The sequence below is a fragment of the Vigna radiata genome, chromosome 8 (genome assembly GCF_000741045.1).
Source record: "Vigna radiata var. radiata cultivar VC1973A chromosome 8, Vradiata_ver6, whole genome shotgun sequence".
Classification (NCBI taxonomy): domain Eukaryota; kingdom Viridiplantae; phylum Streptophyta; class Magnoliopsida; order Fabales; family Fabaceae; genus Vigna; species Vigna radiata.
Window position 1 is genome coordinate 38,721,673 of NC_028358.1, and position 18,903 is coordinate 38,740,575.

An 18,903-nucleotide genomic window follows, 5' to 3' on the forward strand; every position below is an offset into this window, starting at 1 on the left:
TTTAGTCAAAGAAATATTAAGAAATCACGTTCGAACTGCTCTGGTTACAGCTGGAAATGAAGTTGGAGAACTTGCTCGTAGTAAGTTCTGTCATCAAATGTTTTGTGGATTCTAATGCCTGAGTTCAACACTGAAAACGAACATGGTGGGACAATGAATACATTTTAATTTTAATACATTCTTAATAAATTTTCTCATAATCTCAATCAATTGGGAAACAACTTTTTAAGATAATTATTATCCAAAGTTAGGACTCGACAAAAAAATACTTAATTGTACTATATTATATTAAAAAGTATTAAAATATTTTTACTATAACTTAAATATATTGTTTTATGATTCAGTTTTTAAAAACTAAACTTAATAAATTTTCGCTTCAGTTAACTGTACTCTTTTTATAGTAAGATTAGTTTGTTTGTTAGATCGAAAGAATGGTTCTACCTTTTCTTTTATATATTATTTTTTATAAAATATTAAAATTATAATATCTTTTTCTTAAAATACTTTCAGATATATCTATATTTTTATTTTTTTATTTAGATCTAAAAAATTTAAAATTATCTTGTAAAATATTAATTTTTTTAATATATATTTTGACACAATTTATTTAAAATTTTATTTTAGAAAGGTCACATTAATTTTTTTTATCAAAATTTATATATTACAGATTTAGTTTTAAATTAATATATTTTAATTTGGAATACAAAATTATCATAAATGTTATATATATGTAATTATTGATAATTTATTTGATACACACAAAAAAGCTTATAAAATAATTTTCACGTTGTTTGGAATTAAATATTCTAAATTTCAACATAAATGTAATGAAATCAATTTTAATTAGTGAAGTTAATTATTTAGATTTCAGCATATACATATAATGGAATCAATAATCATTAGTTATATTTTAAACACTGTTATAACTTATCAGGATATATTAACATTCTTCATAAAATATTAAAAATAAATAAAATTAATTATTTATTTTTCATTTTTTTATATTTAGTGCTCACTTGATTTTTACTTAAATAAATAAAATATTAAAACTGTCTAAGCAAGGGTTAAATAAGTTAACACTAACCTTATATACTTTTAGTATTTATTTTAGTTTTTTTATTGTTTAATCAATGTTAATTTAAATAAATATAAATATTAAAAATAAATAAGGATATTATATTCAATGCGGACATTAACCTTATTTATTTTTAATATTTATTTTAGTTAGAGTTATTAAATTGATACTAACACAAATAAATTATGATTTTTTAATTTTTTTTCTAAATTAATCTTTTACATTATATTATAGTTGGTTAAATCGATGCTTATAACATAAGAAGGACAAGTATTTTCAACCAAAAATATATAATCATGAGAGGGATAATTTATAATTCAGTTAAAAAATTTACGTATATATTATAGTTTAGTATAATTTACAATTTAGTTAGTTGTTCAGTTCAGTTTATATTATGATTTAGTACAATTTACAATTCTATTAGTAGTTCAGTCTAGTTTATATTATAGTTTAGTATAATTTAGTTCAATTTGATAAAACAAAAAAACAATTCAGTTCATTTTGTCTAAATTATTTTATAGTTCAATTTAAATAAATTAGGTTTTAGTTCAGTACAGTTTTTAGCAGTATAATGCAGTATAGTTTCATTTGTTCACCCCTATACAAAGTTACATGATTTTGTATTTGGTTTGGAATAATTAGTTCTTATCTTTGTAACTGAAGATAATTAAATAAATTTAGGTAGTGTTTGAATTGGAGAGAAAATTTAAGAGAAATAAACTGAATACATTTGAATGGATAGGGAAGAGATTATGGTATTGTTTTGATTAAGAGATTTGAAGAGATAATTGAAAGAATTTAAAGGAAAAGTTTATAAAAATTTGTCCAGGGATATAAGTTAAAAAAAAATTCTAATTAATGAAATTAGATAATTACTATTTTACATTTAAGGATAAATGTGATATAAAGTTAAATATAAATAGTAAAAAAAATATTTTGAAATAAAATTGAAACTGTTATATAAAATTACAAAAATATTATTATTATAATTTTAATAATAATTATTATTATTGTATGATAAAAAGTAAATTTTAATTATATATAATAAAATAATATATATATATATATATATATTAAAGTTGTAATTTAAAATTAAAAAAAATAGTTACTATTATTATTGTTATTATTATTAATTTTGTTACTATTATTACTATTATTAATATTATTATTAATAATATATATTCAGTTTTGAAGACTTGGCGGCAATAGGGAGAGGAGGTGAATCAATTATTGGAAGAGGAGAATTGATTTTTCCTCTTTTTATAAGGCTCAAATCGATTTCAACCTTTTAAAATCATTTACTGTCCATTTAATGCAATTGATTTCAGATCATCATAAACACAAATCACATTCAAAATCGATTCTAAAACCGCCATAATCAATTCTATTACCTAAATACATACCCAGAATCGATTCTACTGTCTAGAAACACACCCAAAATCGATTTTAGTGACACATAATTGATTCGAGTCTATTTTAATTATGTAGAATTGACTCTCCTCACTTTCGATTTTCTTCTTTTCCGGTCCTCTTTTCCGTTAAAATGAAGGTTATTTTTGTTTTTCTTCCCTTTATCAACCGGACATCCTTTTATATCTTAGCATTTATGTGTGAATGATCCACATCTTTCTCCAACAAATTTGTTCCTTTAAATAAGTGCAAATGAAACTAAACATGTAACATAATCATATATCTGTTCTCAGAATTTGGCTTTAATCATGTCATCAATAAAAACAAATAGAGCCTTAAAATATATCTTCTTTGAGGTTGAAAATTATTTCAAAATAATTTTAAAAAATATTAAAAATTTAGAATGGGTATAGAATGGTTTCATCTTTTATATTTATATTTTGTATGTTACTATTAAAATACACAGTTTAGTGAGTACAATATATGGATAAAATTGTATTGTAATAAGAATTTACTTGAAAAAAAATGTAAAAGATATAATATACTTTCACCAAACTTCTTTAATATATTAATATTCAATGACTACTCTAAAACCAAAACACTTTCTTGGACTAAAAAAGTGATTTGACTTTTCTAATTTTCTTAGTCATCATTTGTTGGAAGTCTCACATCGATTAAAGATAAAGTTAATTAAGTGTATATAAGTGGGTACAAACCTCACCTACAAGTCGGTTTTGTGGGGTTGAGTTAAGGTTAAAGTCCACATTTAACATGGTATCAAAGCTATGATTAGAACCTATCTTAGCGATATCTGTTGTTGTTGGGTATGTTGTTCCACCCGCTATGGCTTTTGTGGAGGTTGAGTTAAACTTAAAGTTCACTTCTAACATCATCAAAAGTGTAAGAATCTAAAAAAATTTGTTTTAAAATTGACATTGTATATTAAGTAATAAGATTAGATTATTTTAACATTAAAATTTTAAAATATAAATAAAAATTTTATAAAAGAGTCTCATTATTATAAATCATGTAATTTCTCCAAACCTCTTTGCATCTGTTTGAAGATTGACGACCACTGTAACGCCCCGGCAACTCACTCGCACACTTTCCGGGAAAACTTCCCGGAAGGTCACCAAATCAATTCCTTTAAGCTATCCTTCAATTACCGTACTGGGAGAGGCTAGGCTCTGATACCATTTGTAACGCCCCGGCAACTTACAGGGACTGTTGACTGCCCCCACACATCACCACGAGACTTTCCAGTGTGTTTTGGCCTCACTCGCACACTTTCCGGAAAAACTTCCCGGAAGGTCACCCATCCCAGAATTTCTCCAGGCTAAGCACGCTTAACCATAGAGTTCTTATGGGTTAGGCTTCTGAAAAGTAAATGCATTTTGGTGATATGGGTAGCCAAATCAATTCCTTTAAGCTATCCTTCAATTGTATAGTCCCATACCTATACAGTCTCCAGATCCCTCTCATTCCGGTGTTTGTTCGATTCGTCCATGTGCCCCTTCCACTCGAAGCCTGCCANGAGCCGCTCCTTGTCCGTGCCCCCTGCACCATGCTTCTTGCACCGGCGATCACTCCCCGCCCTCGTCAGTGCCCGGGTGTCACAACCATTAGGATGAGAGTTTTCCACTTTCATCTGATAAATTTTCCTAATATACTAAGTTTGTTTTCTTTCTCTTTTTTTAGTGTGTTTAGTCTTCCTATGCATGTGGATAATCTAGGATCGCATGTGGTGTTTAAGTCTTCTTTAAGAGTCTGTGCTGATTAGTGGTTCTAATGACATTTCATGATTGTATTTGTGTGGTTCTTAAGGAAAGATAACACTTTTTGTACTTTAAGGGGTGCTTATAAGGTTTTAGAGTTGTTTAGTCATCCTTAGGTAAAAGAAATCAATTACATTGTTTTAAAGTATATATGTTTTACAAAAGTTAAATTATGTGTTTGGTTTGTTTGAAATTGTTTGAATTGTTCTATTGGTGTTTGAACTATTGAAAATTTGGTTGTGTTAAATGTTTGTGTATTGTTCGAATGGTTTAAATTGGTGTTGAATTAAGAAACTTAGGATATGATCATTTGAGCAAAATGGTATCTACCCTGACATTGAAAGTTGTTTTTGACCAAAGAACTAAGTAGGAAATATCAATTTGGCCATTTGAACAGGCTCCTTTCTTCCCAAATCACAATTTTAAGTCTATTGATCTTTGATGCAATGTAGAGCGGTGGCAATTTGGTGTTAAGCAATGGCAAATTGGTGTTGAACGCTAATTTATTATGTAGGTCTGAGAACATTTTAGCTTCAGACACTAACATCAGGCTTGTACCATCGAGTGTATCAAAATGCGAATGTTTTAGCGTTGAGCAGTAGCAGGGCACCCATGAGTGCCACTTTTCACTACAGTTCTAAAACAATTTAATTATAGGTCGTTGAGCAGTAGAAGAGTGTCACTAATCGATTATCACAAACAAAAATGGAAAAGAGTTTGTCGCAACAATAACCGATTATCACAGGGAGTAATTGATTATCATTGCAAGTTTAATATTATCCAAGGTTCAACAATAATCGATTATCACTTTTGATAATTGATTATCACTGGCAGTTGAGAGATGTCTTTTCAGTTTCTGGTCCTGCGGACCTTGGCTTATAAATAGAGTTCTCCACACTTTTTAGAAGGTAACGTTTCATTTGAGAGTATCAAAGTTGTGTGCCTAAGGGAAACTCTCTGTGTGTGAAAAGGGAACTAAGACATTTTGAGAATACAGATTTGTTCTGAGGAAGTTCTTAAATCTTAGAGTGATTAAATCAAGTCTGGTGAATAGGAGAAGCTTGTGTTTAGTGCGTATAAAGTCAAAATGGTTCTCTTCAAGTTGATTGAGTAAGGTTCTTCCATCGTGTGTTGAAGGAAGGTGTTCTCTATGTCTTATTATTTGATTAATCTATTTGTAATCTGAAACGATATTTTAGTGAAAAAGGTTGATCACTCTTTATAGTGATCAACAACTGGACGTAGAATTTTTTTATTCAAACCAGGATAAAATCCTTTGTGTTGAATTTTTTACTCTATAACTTTAGCACTTAAGCTGTTTGATAAAAGTTCTTAAAGAAAATCATAATATTTAAAAGAACCAATTCACCACTCCCCTCTTGGTTATTGACCGTTATCACACTCTTTTAAAACGTTTCGCTGTGTGATACCAATCTCAACAATGAGCACACCTACCATGGATGACTAGCAAGGAATAAAAATAATTCTAAGATATCTTCACGGTAGAAAGAACTTATGCCTGCACATAAAACCCTCAAAAGATTTTGACATAATGAGATATTCTAATGTAGATGACAACTAGTATTGATGACATAAAATAAATGACAAGACAGTGTGTTTCTTGGAGAAACTCTGGTTTCTTGGTCTTCAAGAAAACAAAAAGGTAGTGTCATAATTAAGTACAAAATCATAATACAAAGTCATGACTGACCTTAGAGCTTAAGTTAGTTGGATTAGATATCTCTTGACAAAACTAAAAACTACTAATGACCAAAAAACCAATTTTGTGATGTGATAACCTAAGTGTACTACATATGTGATCAAGTCTTGCAAAATAAAGTAATTATGGTTTGTTTCTATTATTGATCAAATTGCAGACTGTTTGACTAAACTTATCATTCATATAAGATTCATCTTGCTAAGAGAAAAATTTGGTATGAGAATGTCACCACTAGTTTGAGAGGAGAGTTAGACAAAATCAGATATTCTATTCAATATCCTAACATTTATGAATCTTGTATGTAATATTACAGTAATCAATACCGATTAATGACTATATTTCTCTTTATTCGTAAAGTTATAATTTACTACTGTTTTTTGTATGTCACTTTTATATTTAAACACGTATATAATGAATGCAAATAATACCATTTAATATTTTTTCTATCTTCGAAAAACTTCTTGAATTTAATTTATATTTTATACTCCTTTTGTAATTTTATTTTAAATATATATATATATATATATATATATATATATATATATATATATATAATTGTTTATTATTTATAGTTATTTATGAGGACATTCTTTTTGTAATATTTAAGTAATTGTTTTTTTACCTATTTCATTATCTATTTTGCTTTTATGATATAAACTATCTTATCAATTTTTATCATTTAGATTTTGTCACTATTCTTTTATAACTATTTTATAAATATATATTTTGTATATGTAATAATTTTTTTATTTTAATGATAATTAAAATAATTGATTTTTATTTATTATCTAAGACAAAAGTGATACATACATTTTCACTAGTAAATAGATAATAAAAATAATTTTTTTTGTATGTTTTGCTATTTTAATTCCACGAATTATAAAACAAGTCTAATCTTTTGAAACTTTTACCATTTTTTAAGTGACATATAGTTGTTTGGTTCTTAACAAAAATGTAATATTTTCATCAATTTTTTTTAGTACCGATAGTTTACCATTGGTAATATTCTTTTTTTACTTTTATTCTGCTTTTTTAATTTTAATTATCTGTATTTTTTAGTCTTGAATTTTATTTTATACAGTTTCGATAATTTAATTTATGGTTTTAATTCAATTTAATTATTTATTTTATATTTTAATAAGCATCTTAAAATTTAAAAACTTAATTTTCAATAATACAAACAAATATATTTTTCAAAACATTTTTTTTTAATAATTGAACAAAACATTAACCAAAATGAATCTTATAATATTTTTGCATTAGAATAAAAAGTGGAAAAAAAATCTTAACCATTATCAGCTTACATACCATATAAATTATATATAATAAACTTTATAATAAGTACAATATTCTTAGTAGATGTTTGGAAGAGATATCACTTACATAAATTTGTTATCACAAAGATATAATTTGATGATGAGTTATAAATTTATAAAATTATAAACCATTTTACATTATTTGAGATAAAAACACTTTGTTCTACTTTTGTCAATGATTATAACAAATAAATGAGAATATCATAGTTCTAATATAACATGCAATAGAAGTTTGAAGATTTTTTAGAAGAGGAGAGTGATTTTTAAAATTATATATATTGTAATTTGCTTTAGTTAGTTAGACAGTTATAACTACAAAAACCTCCATGATTTCGATTAGTGTTTTCTGTTACATAAAATTAATATTATCCTAGGTCATCTCCTTAAATATAGGATATTGTTTTCATGTCTTTTTTCTTTTATTTTTTGATTTAAAACTTAATTCACAATAATTAGAATAAAATGACTAAATATTTTAAAATCAAATCATAAAAATATAAAATCAGAGGAGAATATTTGATATAACATCAAAAATATCTTTAATTTATAATTTTATTTTACTATCTATTTAGCGTAATAAATTATTTAATATTTATAATAATAATTTTAAAAGGAGGAAAAAGTGTAAATAGTTAAAACCAATTTTAATAATTTGAATAAAAAAAAACGATTTCAACTACTTCATTTCATTTCTTTATGTATTATTATCTATTATTATTATATTATTATATATAACTAGAAAAAATGTAAATCAATTTTTTATTGTATAAAATATTTATTATTTAATTAAAATAATTATACAAATAAGTAATTTGTACAATTTTTTATTGTATAAGTATTTTTTATTAAAAAAATATTTAAATTTATAAAAAAATTATTAAAAAGATAAAATTAAAAAATAACTTTTTATATCTTAAGTAATTATTTAAATTTAAAAAATAATTAATAGATAAATTTTTTGAAAATATGAAACAAACAATAATTTCTTCATCTTAACTAATAAATATAATTTATACAAAATTCCTTGAGTTTAAATTACTATGCAAAACAGAAGAACAGGTGAACCTTCTATAAAAGCCAAATCTTCCTTCCTAACTTCTTTCTCTTCCTCAGTTCTCTATTTTCAGGAGAGAAGAAAAAGAATCCAAAAGGAGAATGATATCTCCATATCATAACAACTAGGATTGATTTATATTATTTTTTCTTATATATTTTCTTTTCAAAAGTTGTTATTCCTTATTTTTGTTTCTTTTCATTGAGTATCAGTTATTCTTTGTGTGAAAGAATAGTGAATGGCAGCAGCGGTTTCTTCCCCAATGACTCAATCTGTGACTGCAACAGCGGCTCCCGTAACTGCATTGGGCGGAGGATCATTTTCCAATGCCTCGCTGTATGTGGGCGATCTCGATGGAAATGTAAACGAGGAGCAACTTTATGATCTTTTCAGTCAAGTTGCTCAGATTGTTTCGATTAGGGTTTGCAGAGATCAGAGCAAACGATCCTCTCTTGGTTACGCTTATGTCAATTTTTCTAATGCTCAGGATGGTTCGTTTATTCTAAACTTTTATTTTATTTTTTTCATGATTTTTCATGTAATATTGAATTCCCTCCATGTTTCGATGTTTTTTTATTATGATGATGTTTTTACTATGATCGGTGTTGAGGGGAACTGATTTGTTTGCCTTGAATTTAAGAATGTATATATTCAGAAAGTTTTAAAAATGTTAATCATTTAATATTTAATATGTGTTCTTATCAAATCCATAATTTCCATTTTGTAGCAATTTAGGTAAAGTGCAATTTAATATTTAATGTGTTATGAGGTATTGTATGCCTTATCGAGGAATATGTGAGACTATTGGTGTAGTAAACTATTTGAGACTATTGGGGTGTGGTAGTAATGTGTAATATGTTTGGATTTGTGTGTGTAATATAAAAGAAAATTAATGTTGGATCTTTTTATCATAAAAAATTAATTTTATACACTACAATTGGAAGGAAAGTCGATGTCTGTGGGAAGTCGATCTTTTATAGGATAGGAGATTCATATCATTAGGGCAATTGATAGAATAGCTGTAACTGTGTGAGAACATTGGCTGGCTGTTGATGGTTTGCCTGTGCTGTTATTTTTTCTTTCTTATTTTGCTCTTTTGATTCTGTGGCTGTCTAACTTTTTGACATTTTTATCACAGCAACCAATGCCATGGAACTTTTGAACTTCACTCCTGTTAATGGAAAACCGATTCGAATTATGTTTTCTCAACGTGATCCAAGCATTCGGAAAAGTGGACAAGGCAATGTGTTCATCAAGAACCTTGATACATCAATTGATAACAAAGCATTGCATGACACTTTTGCTGCTTTTGGCACTGTACTTTCTTGTAAGGTGGCTACTGATAACAATACTGGTCTGCCGAAAGGGTATGGTTTTGTTCAGTTTGATAATGAAGATTCTGCCCAGAATGCAATCAAACAGTTGAATGGCATGTTGATCAATGACAAGCAAGTTTACGTTGGACTTTTTATCCGGCGTCAGGCTCGGACAAATGGATCACCTAAATTTACTAATGTGTATGTGAAAAACTTTTCTGAAGCATTCACAGACGAGGATCTCAATAAGTTGTTTGGCTCTTACGGTACCATAACCAGTGCAACTATCATGAAAGATATGAATGGAAAATCTAGATGTTTTGGTTTTGTAAATTTTCAAAATCCAGATTCAGCGGCAACTGCAGTGGAAAGACTAAATGGTACTGCCATTGATGATAAGGTTTTATATGTGGGGAGGGCTCAGAAGAAAGCAGAAAGAGAGGCTGAATTGAAAGCCAAAATTGAGCAAGAAAGAATAAGTAGATATGAAAAATTACAAGGTGCTAATTTGTATTTGAAAAATCTTGATGACAACTTCAGTAATGAAAATTTGAAAGATCTTTTTTCTCAGTATGGAACTATAACATCTTGCAAGGTATGTAAGATATGAAAAATATTCACATTGTATGTCTTATTTGTGCAGTAACTATCACTACATTTTTGTTCATCCTTATTTGAATATATCTCATGCATCCAATTAACTTTTAATTATAGTGAATGGTCATGTATGAAATACTTAGTGATTCTACATTGAATTGAATATGTTAGGTGACTGTCGACTCAAATGGACATAGCAAGGGATCTGGTTTTGTGGCTTTTTCTACACCAGAGGAAGCAAGTAAAGCTGTAAGTATTAATTTTGTATGGTTAAAAAGATCTAGCATATATATTAGGTGCTACCTTTGTGTGGTTAAAAAGATCTATTAGGTGCTACCTGCTATTTTTTTTTTTCTTATTGAATGGATGACTTTTTTTATCGTGTTTTATACAGTTGAATGAAATGAATGGCAAGTTGATTGGACGAAAGCCACTTTACGTTGCTGTGGCCCAGCGCAAAGAAGAGAGGAAAGCTCATTTACAGGTGATGCTTTTCTTGAATCTTATTGTTAATTATTCTTGTATGATATAAATCTTAAATACTTTCTATTAAGTAAATGGCACTCGTAGTTGACTGGCTTTTCTTTAATCGTATTTATTGAGATATTCATCTGTGCTTTATGATGTATATGTGCTTTATTTGTTGATTAAGGATAATCTTTTGGGGGTTATTTGAGTTTCTCCGTTTTGCTGTAATTCTTATTTTGAATTTGCATGTTGTATCCTCAAAAATATTCTTCCTTTTATAATTATCTTAGCATTTTTTCCTGAATTTGATGGTATGATAACAATTTGACTTTGTTCAGGCTCATTTTGCTCAAATCCGAACATCGGGTGGAATGACACCTCTGCCTGCTGGCATTCCTGTTTATCATCATCCAGGGGCACCAAGACTTGCTCCTCAACAATTATATTTTGGTCAAGGCAACCCTGGCTTCATGCCCCCACAGCCTGCTGGATATTCATTCCAGCAGCAAATTTTGCCTGGAATGAGGCCTGGGTTTGCCCCCAATTTCATTACTCCTTATCCCCTTCAAAGGCAGGCTCAGTCTGGACATAGGACTGGAGTTCGACGAAATGGAAATCTTCAACCAATGCAACAGAGCCAGGTGATTATTCTGTAATTCTAGGTTTGGAACTAAATAGTTTTTTTAATCCACAATTATATTCTCAATGTTGAAAACAATTCAATGTTTCAAATCAGATGATGATGCATCGTAATTCCAACCAAGGGTTTCGATATATGCCTAATGGTCGAAATGGTCCAACTATGCCCATGCACTTTGATGGTTCTGGAATTAATGCAGCACCTAATGATGGTCAGCGTTCTGGAGCATTGTCTACTACACTTGCATCGGCTCTTGCGTCTGCCACTCCAGAAAATCAGCGCATGGTATGTATAAACTGTATTTTTAGTTTAATCACACACACAAGTTAAATCTAGTATTAAATATAGGATTGAAATTCAGGTGATCTAAACATGGACTAAATTTGAATTACAGAGCTGCCTATAAACGCATGTATGCAAATAACATATTTCATATTCCCATTTGAACTACTTAATTCACTGAACAATTTTTAGGATTAAAGTTTCTTTTAATAATCTTTTGTTTGCCTCGAATGGATAAGGTTACAATGAAATTGACCTGTTATCTAATTTATTGCAAAAATTATTTGTAATAATACTTATTCAGTAAGTGCAATCATTGGTTTAAATGGTTGAACCTGAACAGATGTTGGGTGAACATCTATATCCTCTTGTGGAGCGGCTGACATTAAACCAATACACGGCAAAGGTGACTGGGATGCTACTGGAAATGGACCAGTCCGAAGTAATCAATCTCATCGAATCTCCTGAGGACCTGAAGACAAAGGTGTCTGAAGCTATGCAGGTATTATATGAGGCTGCACCTGAATCTGGAGTTGCTGATCAGATTGGATCGTTATCCGTAAATGAATGAAGCAGGTGTCTAAAGTTTTCACCAATATGATATCATTCTTTTGCGGAATTACTAATTTATGAGATGATATAGAGGGTGATGATGATACGGAGGGGCTGAAGGATTTCTTTGGTAGATTTTTTTAGCAATTGTTTCAGTATTTTTCGACTTTTTTATCATTCTATTTTATTTAGGACTGAGTTTGCAGTAGAGTGATCGGTTTATTAGCTTTGGAAACAATTTTGGATTTTTAGACATTTGATTTCGGATTTTGGTAGGCACATTCTTCAATCATTTAATTTCTTAAGTTATTAATTTTCTTTGTTGGAATATCTGTCTAAGGTGGATCGTGGTGATGAATTATAGCATCAATGGTTTATACAGATTTGTCATTACTATTTTTTTGTGGTTTTTGTGTCTTTATCCTTTTCTGCAATAGCAATGTAATAGATTGGTGTTAGTCTCGGACAATATTTAAAACTTAAAAAAGAAATTACTCATTAAAATTTTTATCCTTCTTCCAATAATGTACTAAATTGTTTTCTGATTTGTCTATGGTTACCCATGATACGATCATAACTCTAGCATTGTAGTTAGAAAGAGCAACAAATACATCAAACACATGTAGTTGAATGAAAAAATAGTTTGTTCCTCTTCCAATGATTTTAAAACCTTTCTACTTTTTTGGCACTATTTTCTCATCAAGAATCAGGAAAATTGCTGTCCAACAACCTTATCTTTTTATTAAAGTAATTTTTTTTAATTGTTTTTTTAAATATTTAAATAATTATTATATTAAAATTATGTTTTTATTTATAAGAAACTTTCAATCAAAATGCTGTAATAAGCATCCCTTCAATCAAAATGCTGTAATAGGCATCCCGAAGGCTTTACTGAACTCAATTGGTGTGGTTATTACACAATTTGGTTTAATGGAGAATTAATAGTGTATTATAGTATTTTTACCAGAAAAATAAATTGAGATTTTTATGCATTTATTTTTTAAAATTTAGTACTAAATCATCTTATTTTTATAACATTTTCAGTCAAACATATTTCTGTATTGATTTTGACATCAATACAAATGAATAAAAAATTCTATTTGAAATCTTTATAATTAAACTTTTATATATATATATATATATATATATATATATAATTTTATTAGATCTTTTTATAATTTTATAGTTATCCATTTATTAAATCTTCACATATGATACAAATAATTGTCCTAGATAAATTTTGTACGAATTTTAATTACTCAATTTATTCTTAACATTATACACAAAATACTATTATTTTAAAAAGCAAGAAATATTTTCTGCATTACCCATTTGTAAGAGATGTAACATTAATGCATTTACGAAAAGAAAACGTATAGAATATTGAGGGACTAAACCAAGACTTATGTGTAATTTTGGTACATCAAAATTTTAATATAATTTGCAGAAAAGAAAAAATAGAATCTTGTAAATAACACTATTTAATAGTTCAAGTTATATAGACCAACTTATATTTCTAAAGGGCAATACAGCAAGCACATTTCTTAAATTAAAAAGCAGGAATATTTATTTAAGCAATGTTAAATTCAACAGAGTAAAAAAGTGGTTTGACTATTAATCAACGAACAAAGTAACCTTTGTTGTAATTTGTGAAATAATTTAATTTATTCTAAATTAAGTAATAAATAAATAAATAAGTAATAATAGTAATTTTTTATTATTGGGTCATGATGATTATTTTAATAAAAATGTAATAAATAATAGAAAAGAAGGTTGAAAAAGATATCTAACTTTCTCCAAATAGAAAGAGGAAACGGTAGAGAATCTGAAAAACCCTAGCAGTTGCAAATCATCCCATAAACCCTCTCTAATGAACACGACCATGCATTCCCACATTGAGACAATTCTGTGGAGCGAGGACCAAATTTCTCGCCGTGTCTCGGAGCTTGCCGCCGAAGTGTCCGCCGACTTTGCAAGTTGTTCTGTAGCGCCCATAGTCGTAGGTGTTGCCACGGGTGCCTTCCTCTTCTTGGCAGATTTTGTTCGCAAAATCGACTTCTCAGTATCCGTTGATTTCGTCCGAGCTGAATCCTACGGTTCAGGAACAGAGTCCAATGGTGCACCCACCATTTCCTTGGATTTGAAGGTCGACATCAACGCTCGTCACGTTATCTTGGTATTCCTCTTTTTTCCTCCTCTCACCCCTCGATGTCACTGTTTTAAATCGCCGTTTTCAAATTGAAATAAAACTAATACATTGTATTTTCAAATGAGAGTAATTAGTTAGTCCACGTCTGAGCTGAAATTCTTTTTTCTGTTGTTTAATAGTGTATTTTTTTTTTCTTCGAACTCAAATCCAGTATGGTACTTTTTATATTATACAAGGTTCGAGCTTAAATGGAGAATCAAAAAGCTATACAACAATTTTATTTTTTTTACAAATTAGTTATAATCTTTATTTATTTTTTTCATTTTTCTTTGATTATCAAGAGATTGTGGAGAAATTATTCTAAATTGTTATACATGTTTTAATCATGGATTGATAATTAGGTCGAAGACATTGTAGATACTGGTCATACCTTATCTAGAGTCATTAAGCACTTGAAATCAAAAGGAGCATCGTCTGTTTCTGTGTGCACTTTTCTTGATAAACCTTCAAGGAGAAAAGTAAATGTTCAGCTGGTGGGTGAAGGAAAATTCTACCGTGGATTTGAGGTATGATGCATGTTTTTGGGTTTTTACAAGTATAGATTTTTTTGGCACACCAATACATGTCAATGAGCTTCATATATATCATATAGCTATTGAACATAAACACAATGATCTTAACTTCTATTGAGACTGACTTGGATAAACTTATCAAGTATTTTATTTTAACATAGATTCTCATTTTAAGTGACATGAAGTGGTATGGTCTAATTACGAAGCAGAATGAGTTGGGAGTGATATCTACTGATTCTGTCTACATTTGTGTTGTATGCAGTGCCCAGACTGTTTTGTTGTTGGTTATGGAATGGATTTTGCCGAACAGTACAGAAATTTGCCTTACATTGGTGTTTTGAAGCCTGAACTTTACGAGTGATCTTATTTATATCCCTTAGTGAGCACTTGTCCCAAATGAAACCTTAAGAGTGTTTAACACTGTACACTTGATTCACAGATAGAACGGAAAATAGAAGAAACGAATCTGCTTTCTGGTTTCCATGTTTATCACAAAATAAACTGTTTCGGAGCTTTACAGAATTGTTCACACCATTATATTATTATTACTTGAAAACTAGCATTGTCGTTTATTCTTTTTTCTTTTTCTTTTTCTATTTAAATGCGTGAAGTGACTCTTAGATGAAGTACAGGTAAAGATGTTTACTTATTTGGAATAATTCAAATATCATGTTAGCATACAAGTGTAGAATAGTGGTGACTAACGGGAATAGTTAATGGAAGGAAATGATTTCCTATACAAGATAAAATCAAGTACTTTATGAGTATGCTGTATTGTAAGGATTGCATTATGGTCAATATAGTTATTTCTGTTCTAGATGTATATTGGTTCTCTGTCTTCTGTAAATAAATTAAAAAATGATAATTAAATTTTAATTAATATAAGGTATATGGATGTGATGAAAGTAAGCTTTTTCTTGATTTCAGTAGTTTTCGGAAGTATAAAGTATAGAAAAACCGCGTTGGGCTGAAAAAGGATGAGAATCATATTTATACATGTAGTCATATTCAATCAAGGTGGAGATTTTTCGTTAAATTCAAGACAAATTCAGACAATACATACTAGTGTAAGCTCATTTGTCATTCTAATGTCACTCAAATGAAATATATCTTGCTTATGTGATTTATGAACTTGATAAAAGCAAAGATTCTTGCTTTAGAAGTGCTTGTTCAAGTCATTTAAACTTGGTAACTACAGCAGAACATCAATTTTTAAGGGTAATAATATTTTAACAATTTTTTTACAACAGAACATGTGTCACCATTTTATTGGTCTGTTTGAATTTATTTTAAAAAAAATTTGAAATAAATCAATCATAAACTGTCACGTATGCATTGTCAAAAAGTTGTCAAAAAAAAGTTGTTAAAGAGACTTTTTCCATTTTTAATTAAAGAGTGTTGCTAAGGATGACAACATGGTAGATAGATATGGGTAATGCAAACTTGTTCATGTCGTCTAAATAAAAATGTCTTATTACTCATTTCGCTGCATGTCCAGTATATGTGAAAATGATTCATGGATATTTTTTTATATATATCTACATGTATCCATGATATCGCAATTTTTTTTTTAATTTTAAATTAAACTATTTAAAAGCAAGTATTTAAAATATAAATCAGTTAAAAAAATTATTTAAAAATACAATCAAACTGAAGTTTCACATTAAAATGTTAAATGCAAATAAGTTTGGCCTTTCTAACAATTAAATTTAAATGAGTTTCACTGGAGTATAAAATTTGAAAATTAATCTTTTTTAAAAAATAACTTAAATTTCATAAGTATAAATAAATAAATATAAATATATAAAATCAAATATTCTTTTATTAATATTTTTTTTTCACTAATAACATTCTTTTTATCACTCAATTTTAAAAAATAAACTTAATAATTAGTGAGTAACGAATATTTGTCAGTTAGATACCGTGATACTTATATTTCTCCTATAAACAAACGAGTAATTAAGATATTCATACTTATATTTTGTGTTTATTTATTATTAACTTTTATCGAGTATCCATGTCACAGATATATGTAGATGTAATTTTTTTTTGTCATTCCTACACTCAAATGATTTATCGTTGTTCAAACTACACTTCCTTATTTTAAATAATATATCTTACCTATTCAAGTTAATCTTAAATATTTAAATGTTGTATGATTATATTGTAATGTCTTGTCTCATGCATATGGGATAAATTTAATGTATTTAACGAATTGTAATGTATTAAAGCTAAAGATGAGATGAAATATCTTGGTTATTAGAGTAGTTACCCATTATGTAATTTAACTTCATATAAATATAACACTATTATTGAGTTAGAAAACTTTATCACATTTGAAACTTTATCACATTTGAAACTTTATTAACGACCTCGTAAAAACACATAGGCTTTTTTTTTCTTAATGTTAAGAATTGAGGTATTAATATCATTAAATAAATTTTTTTATTATCAATTATTAATAACTAAAATTTATCGATAATTCAAATTTATTCATAAATTTACTAACAAATTCATTGATAGATTTATTGACAAATTGGTAAATTCATTTATAATTATCAATCGTCGCAAATAAACATTCATTGATAATTTTGTTTATTTATAATTATCTTATTCTCTTACTCTTTGTCTTTTTTTTTTTTCTTTTTTTTTTCACATTTCCTCCTCGACTCCTGTTGCATCTCTATTGTCGTGTTATCACATGCCAAATCCGTTTTTTTTTTCTTCTCCTCTTCCTTTCTCTGTTTCTCTTCCTTCAACTCCATCTATCATTTTTATTTTCTATTTCATCATACTTTGACAAAAAATGTTATTTTTCTTATCAACGTATTTATTGATAAAAAAAATTCTTAATAATAAATTATTAATTATCAATATATTTTATTGATAACTACATTATTAATAAAAATATTTATCAAAAATTTTAATTTATTGACAAATATTATCAACAAAGTTTATTAATAAATTTATTATCTATAAATGTATGCCAGTAAAATCAATATGAAAATTTGGTTTTATTCACAAATTTTTTTTCATCAATAAAATTGTCAAATTACAAAATTTCTTGTAGTATATATATAATAAAGGTGTGTTCATGGAAATGATTTTGAAGAGATAATATTAATGATTTGTTCTTGTATTATTTATTTTACCATATTAACGTTGAGATTGTTACCGTTCTTCCCAATGAAATTTTGTTTCTGATATATATATATATATATATATATATATATATATATATATATATATATATATATATATATATATATATATATATATATATATTTATTGAATATATAAAAAAACTAGTTTCTTTCAATAAATATTTCTATAAAAATAAGAAATATAATACTTTAACATGTAAATTTTTTACATTCATTTGACATTATTTATTATTACTTTATTTTTAAAAAAATATAAAAAATTATTCTTTTATAATATTTTATCTTATAATATGTGTTAAATAAATCTAAAAACGTGTCACTCATTTATTACCTACAAACAATTGGGAGCGTCAATATCGTTGTTCCTTGTTTTACAAATTCAGCCAAGGCAAAATCTTTGGACTAGTTTTCTGTGGTTGGGCATAGTGAATTTTTATATTTTTTTTGTAAGATGCGCCTTTAAACTATTTAGATTATATGGGTTTAATTTTGGAAGAGTAAGGTAGTAGTAATAAAGTTTAATTTTTATAAACTAGAAAAATATGTATACTTTCAAGTGATTAGAAAGTCTCTTATGCATAATATTCAAAATATTGGTGTAAAAATAAATAAGACTACTGCGTATAATAATTTGTAATTTGATGACGACAAAAATAGCATTTAATATTTTAGTGTAATTTAATTAAATTCATAGAAATAAAAACACAAAAGCAATAGATAAGCAATTTAATGACAGACAAAGGAATAAAGGAATAGATAAGAAAATAAGGTTTGTGTGAGTGTGTGTGTATATATATATATATATATATATAT

General features: G+C 27.5%; 2 protein-coding genes across 3 annotated transcripts; both read left to right on the forward strand.

Annotated features, from left to right (window-relative positions):
* The first annotated feature begins 8,393 nt into the window (after window positions 1-8,393).
* LOC106769657 (polyadenylate-binding protein 3) lies at window positions 8,394-12,533 on the forward strand. The gene is made up of 7 exons (XM_014655366.2): window positions 8,394-8,841; window positions 9,489-10,261; window positions 10,435-10,512; window positions 10,658-10,747; window positions 11,070-11,372; window positions 11,468-11,656; window positions 11,997-12,533. The coding sequence occupies exons 1-7, from the start codon at window positions 8,589-8,591 to the stop codon at window positions 12,222-12,224; spliced, it is 1,914 nt and encodes a 637-aa protein (XP_014510852.1). The 5' UTR covers window positions 8,394-8,588; the 3' UTR covers window positions 12,225-12,533.
* Window positions 12,534-13,990: 1,457 nt separating this feature from the next.
* On the forward strand, window positions 13,991-16,056 carry LOC106771458 (hypoxanthine-guanine phosphoribosyltransferase). 2 transcript variants are annotated; one of them, XM_022785489.1, is made up of 3 exons: window positions 13,991-14,381; window positions 14,756-14,920; window positions 15,929-16,056. In XM_022785489.1, exons 1-3 carry the CDS (start codon window positions 14,076-14,078, stop codon window positions 15,959-15,961), a joined length of 504 nt encoding a protein of 167 aa, XP_022641210.1. In that variant the 5' UTR covers window positions 13,991-14,075; the 3' UTR covers window positions 15,962-16,056. The 2 variants fall into 2 exon arrangements, with proteins under 2 accessions (XP_022641210.1, XP_014512928.1); XM_014657442.2 differs by lacking the exon at window positions 15,929-16,056 and adding an exon at window positions 15,189-15,485 and having other exon boundaries at window positions 13,993-14,381.
* The last annotated feature ends 2,847 nt before the right edge of the window (window positions 16,057-18,903 follow it).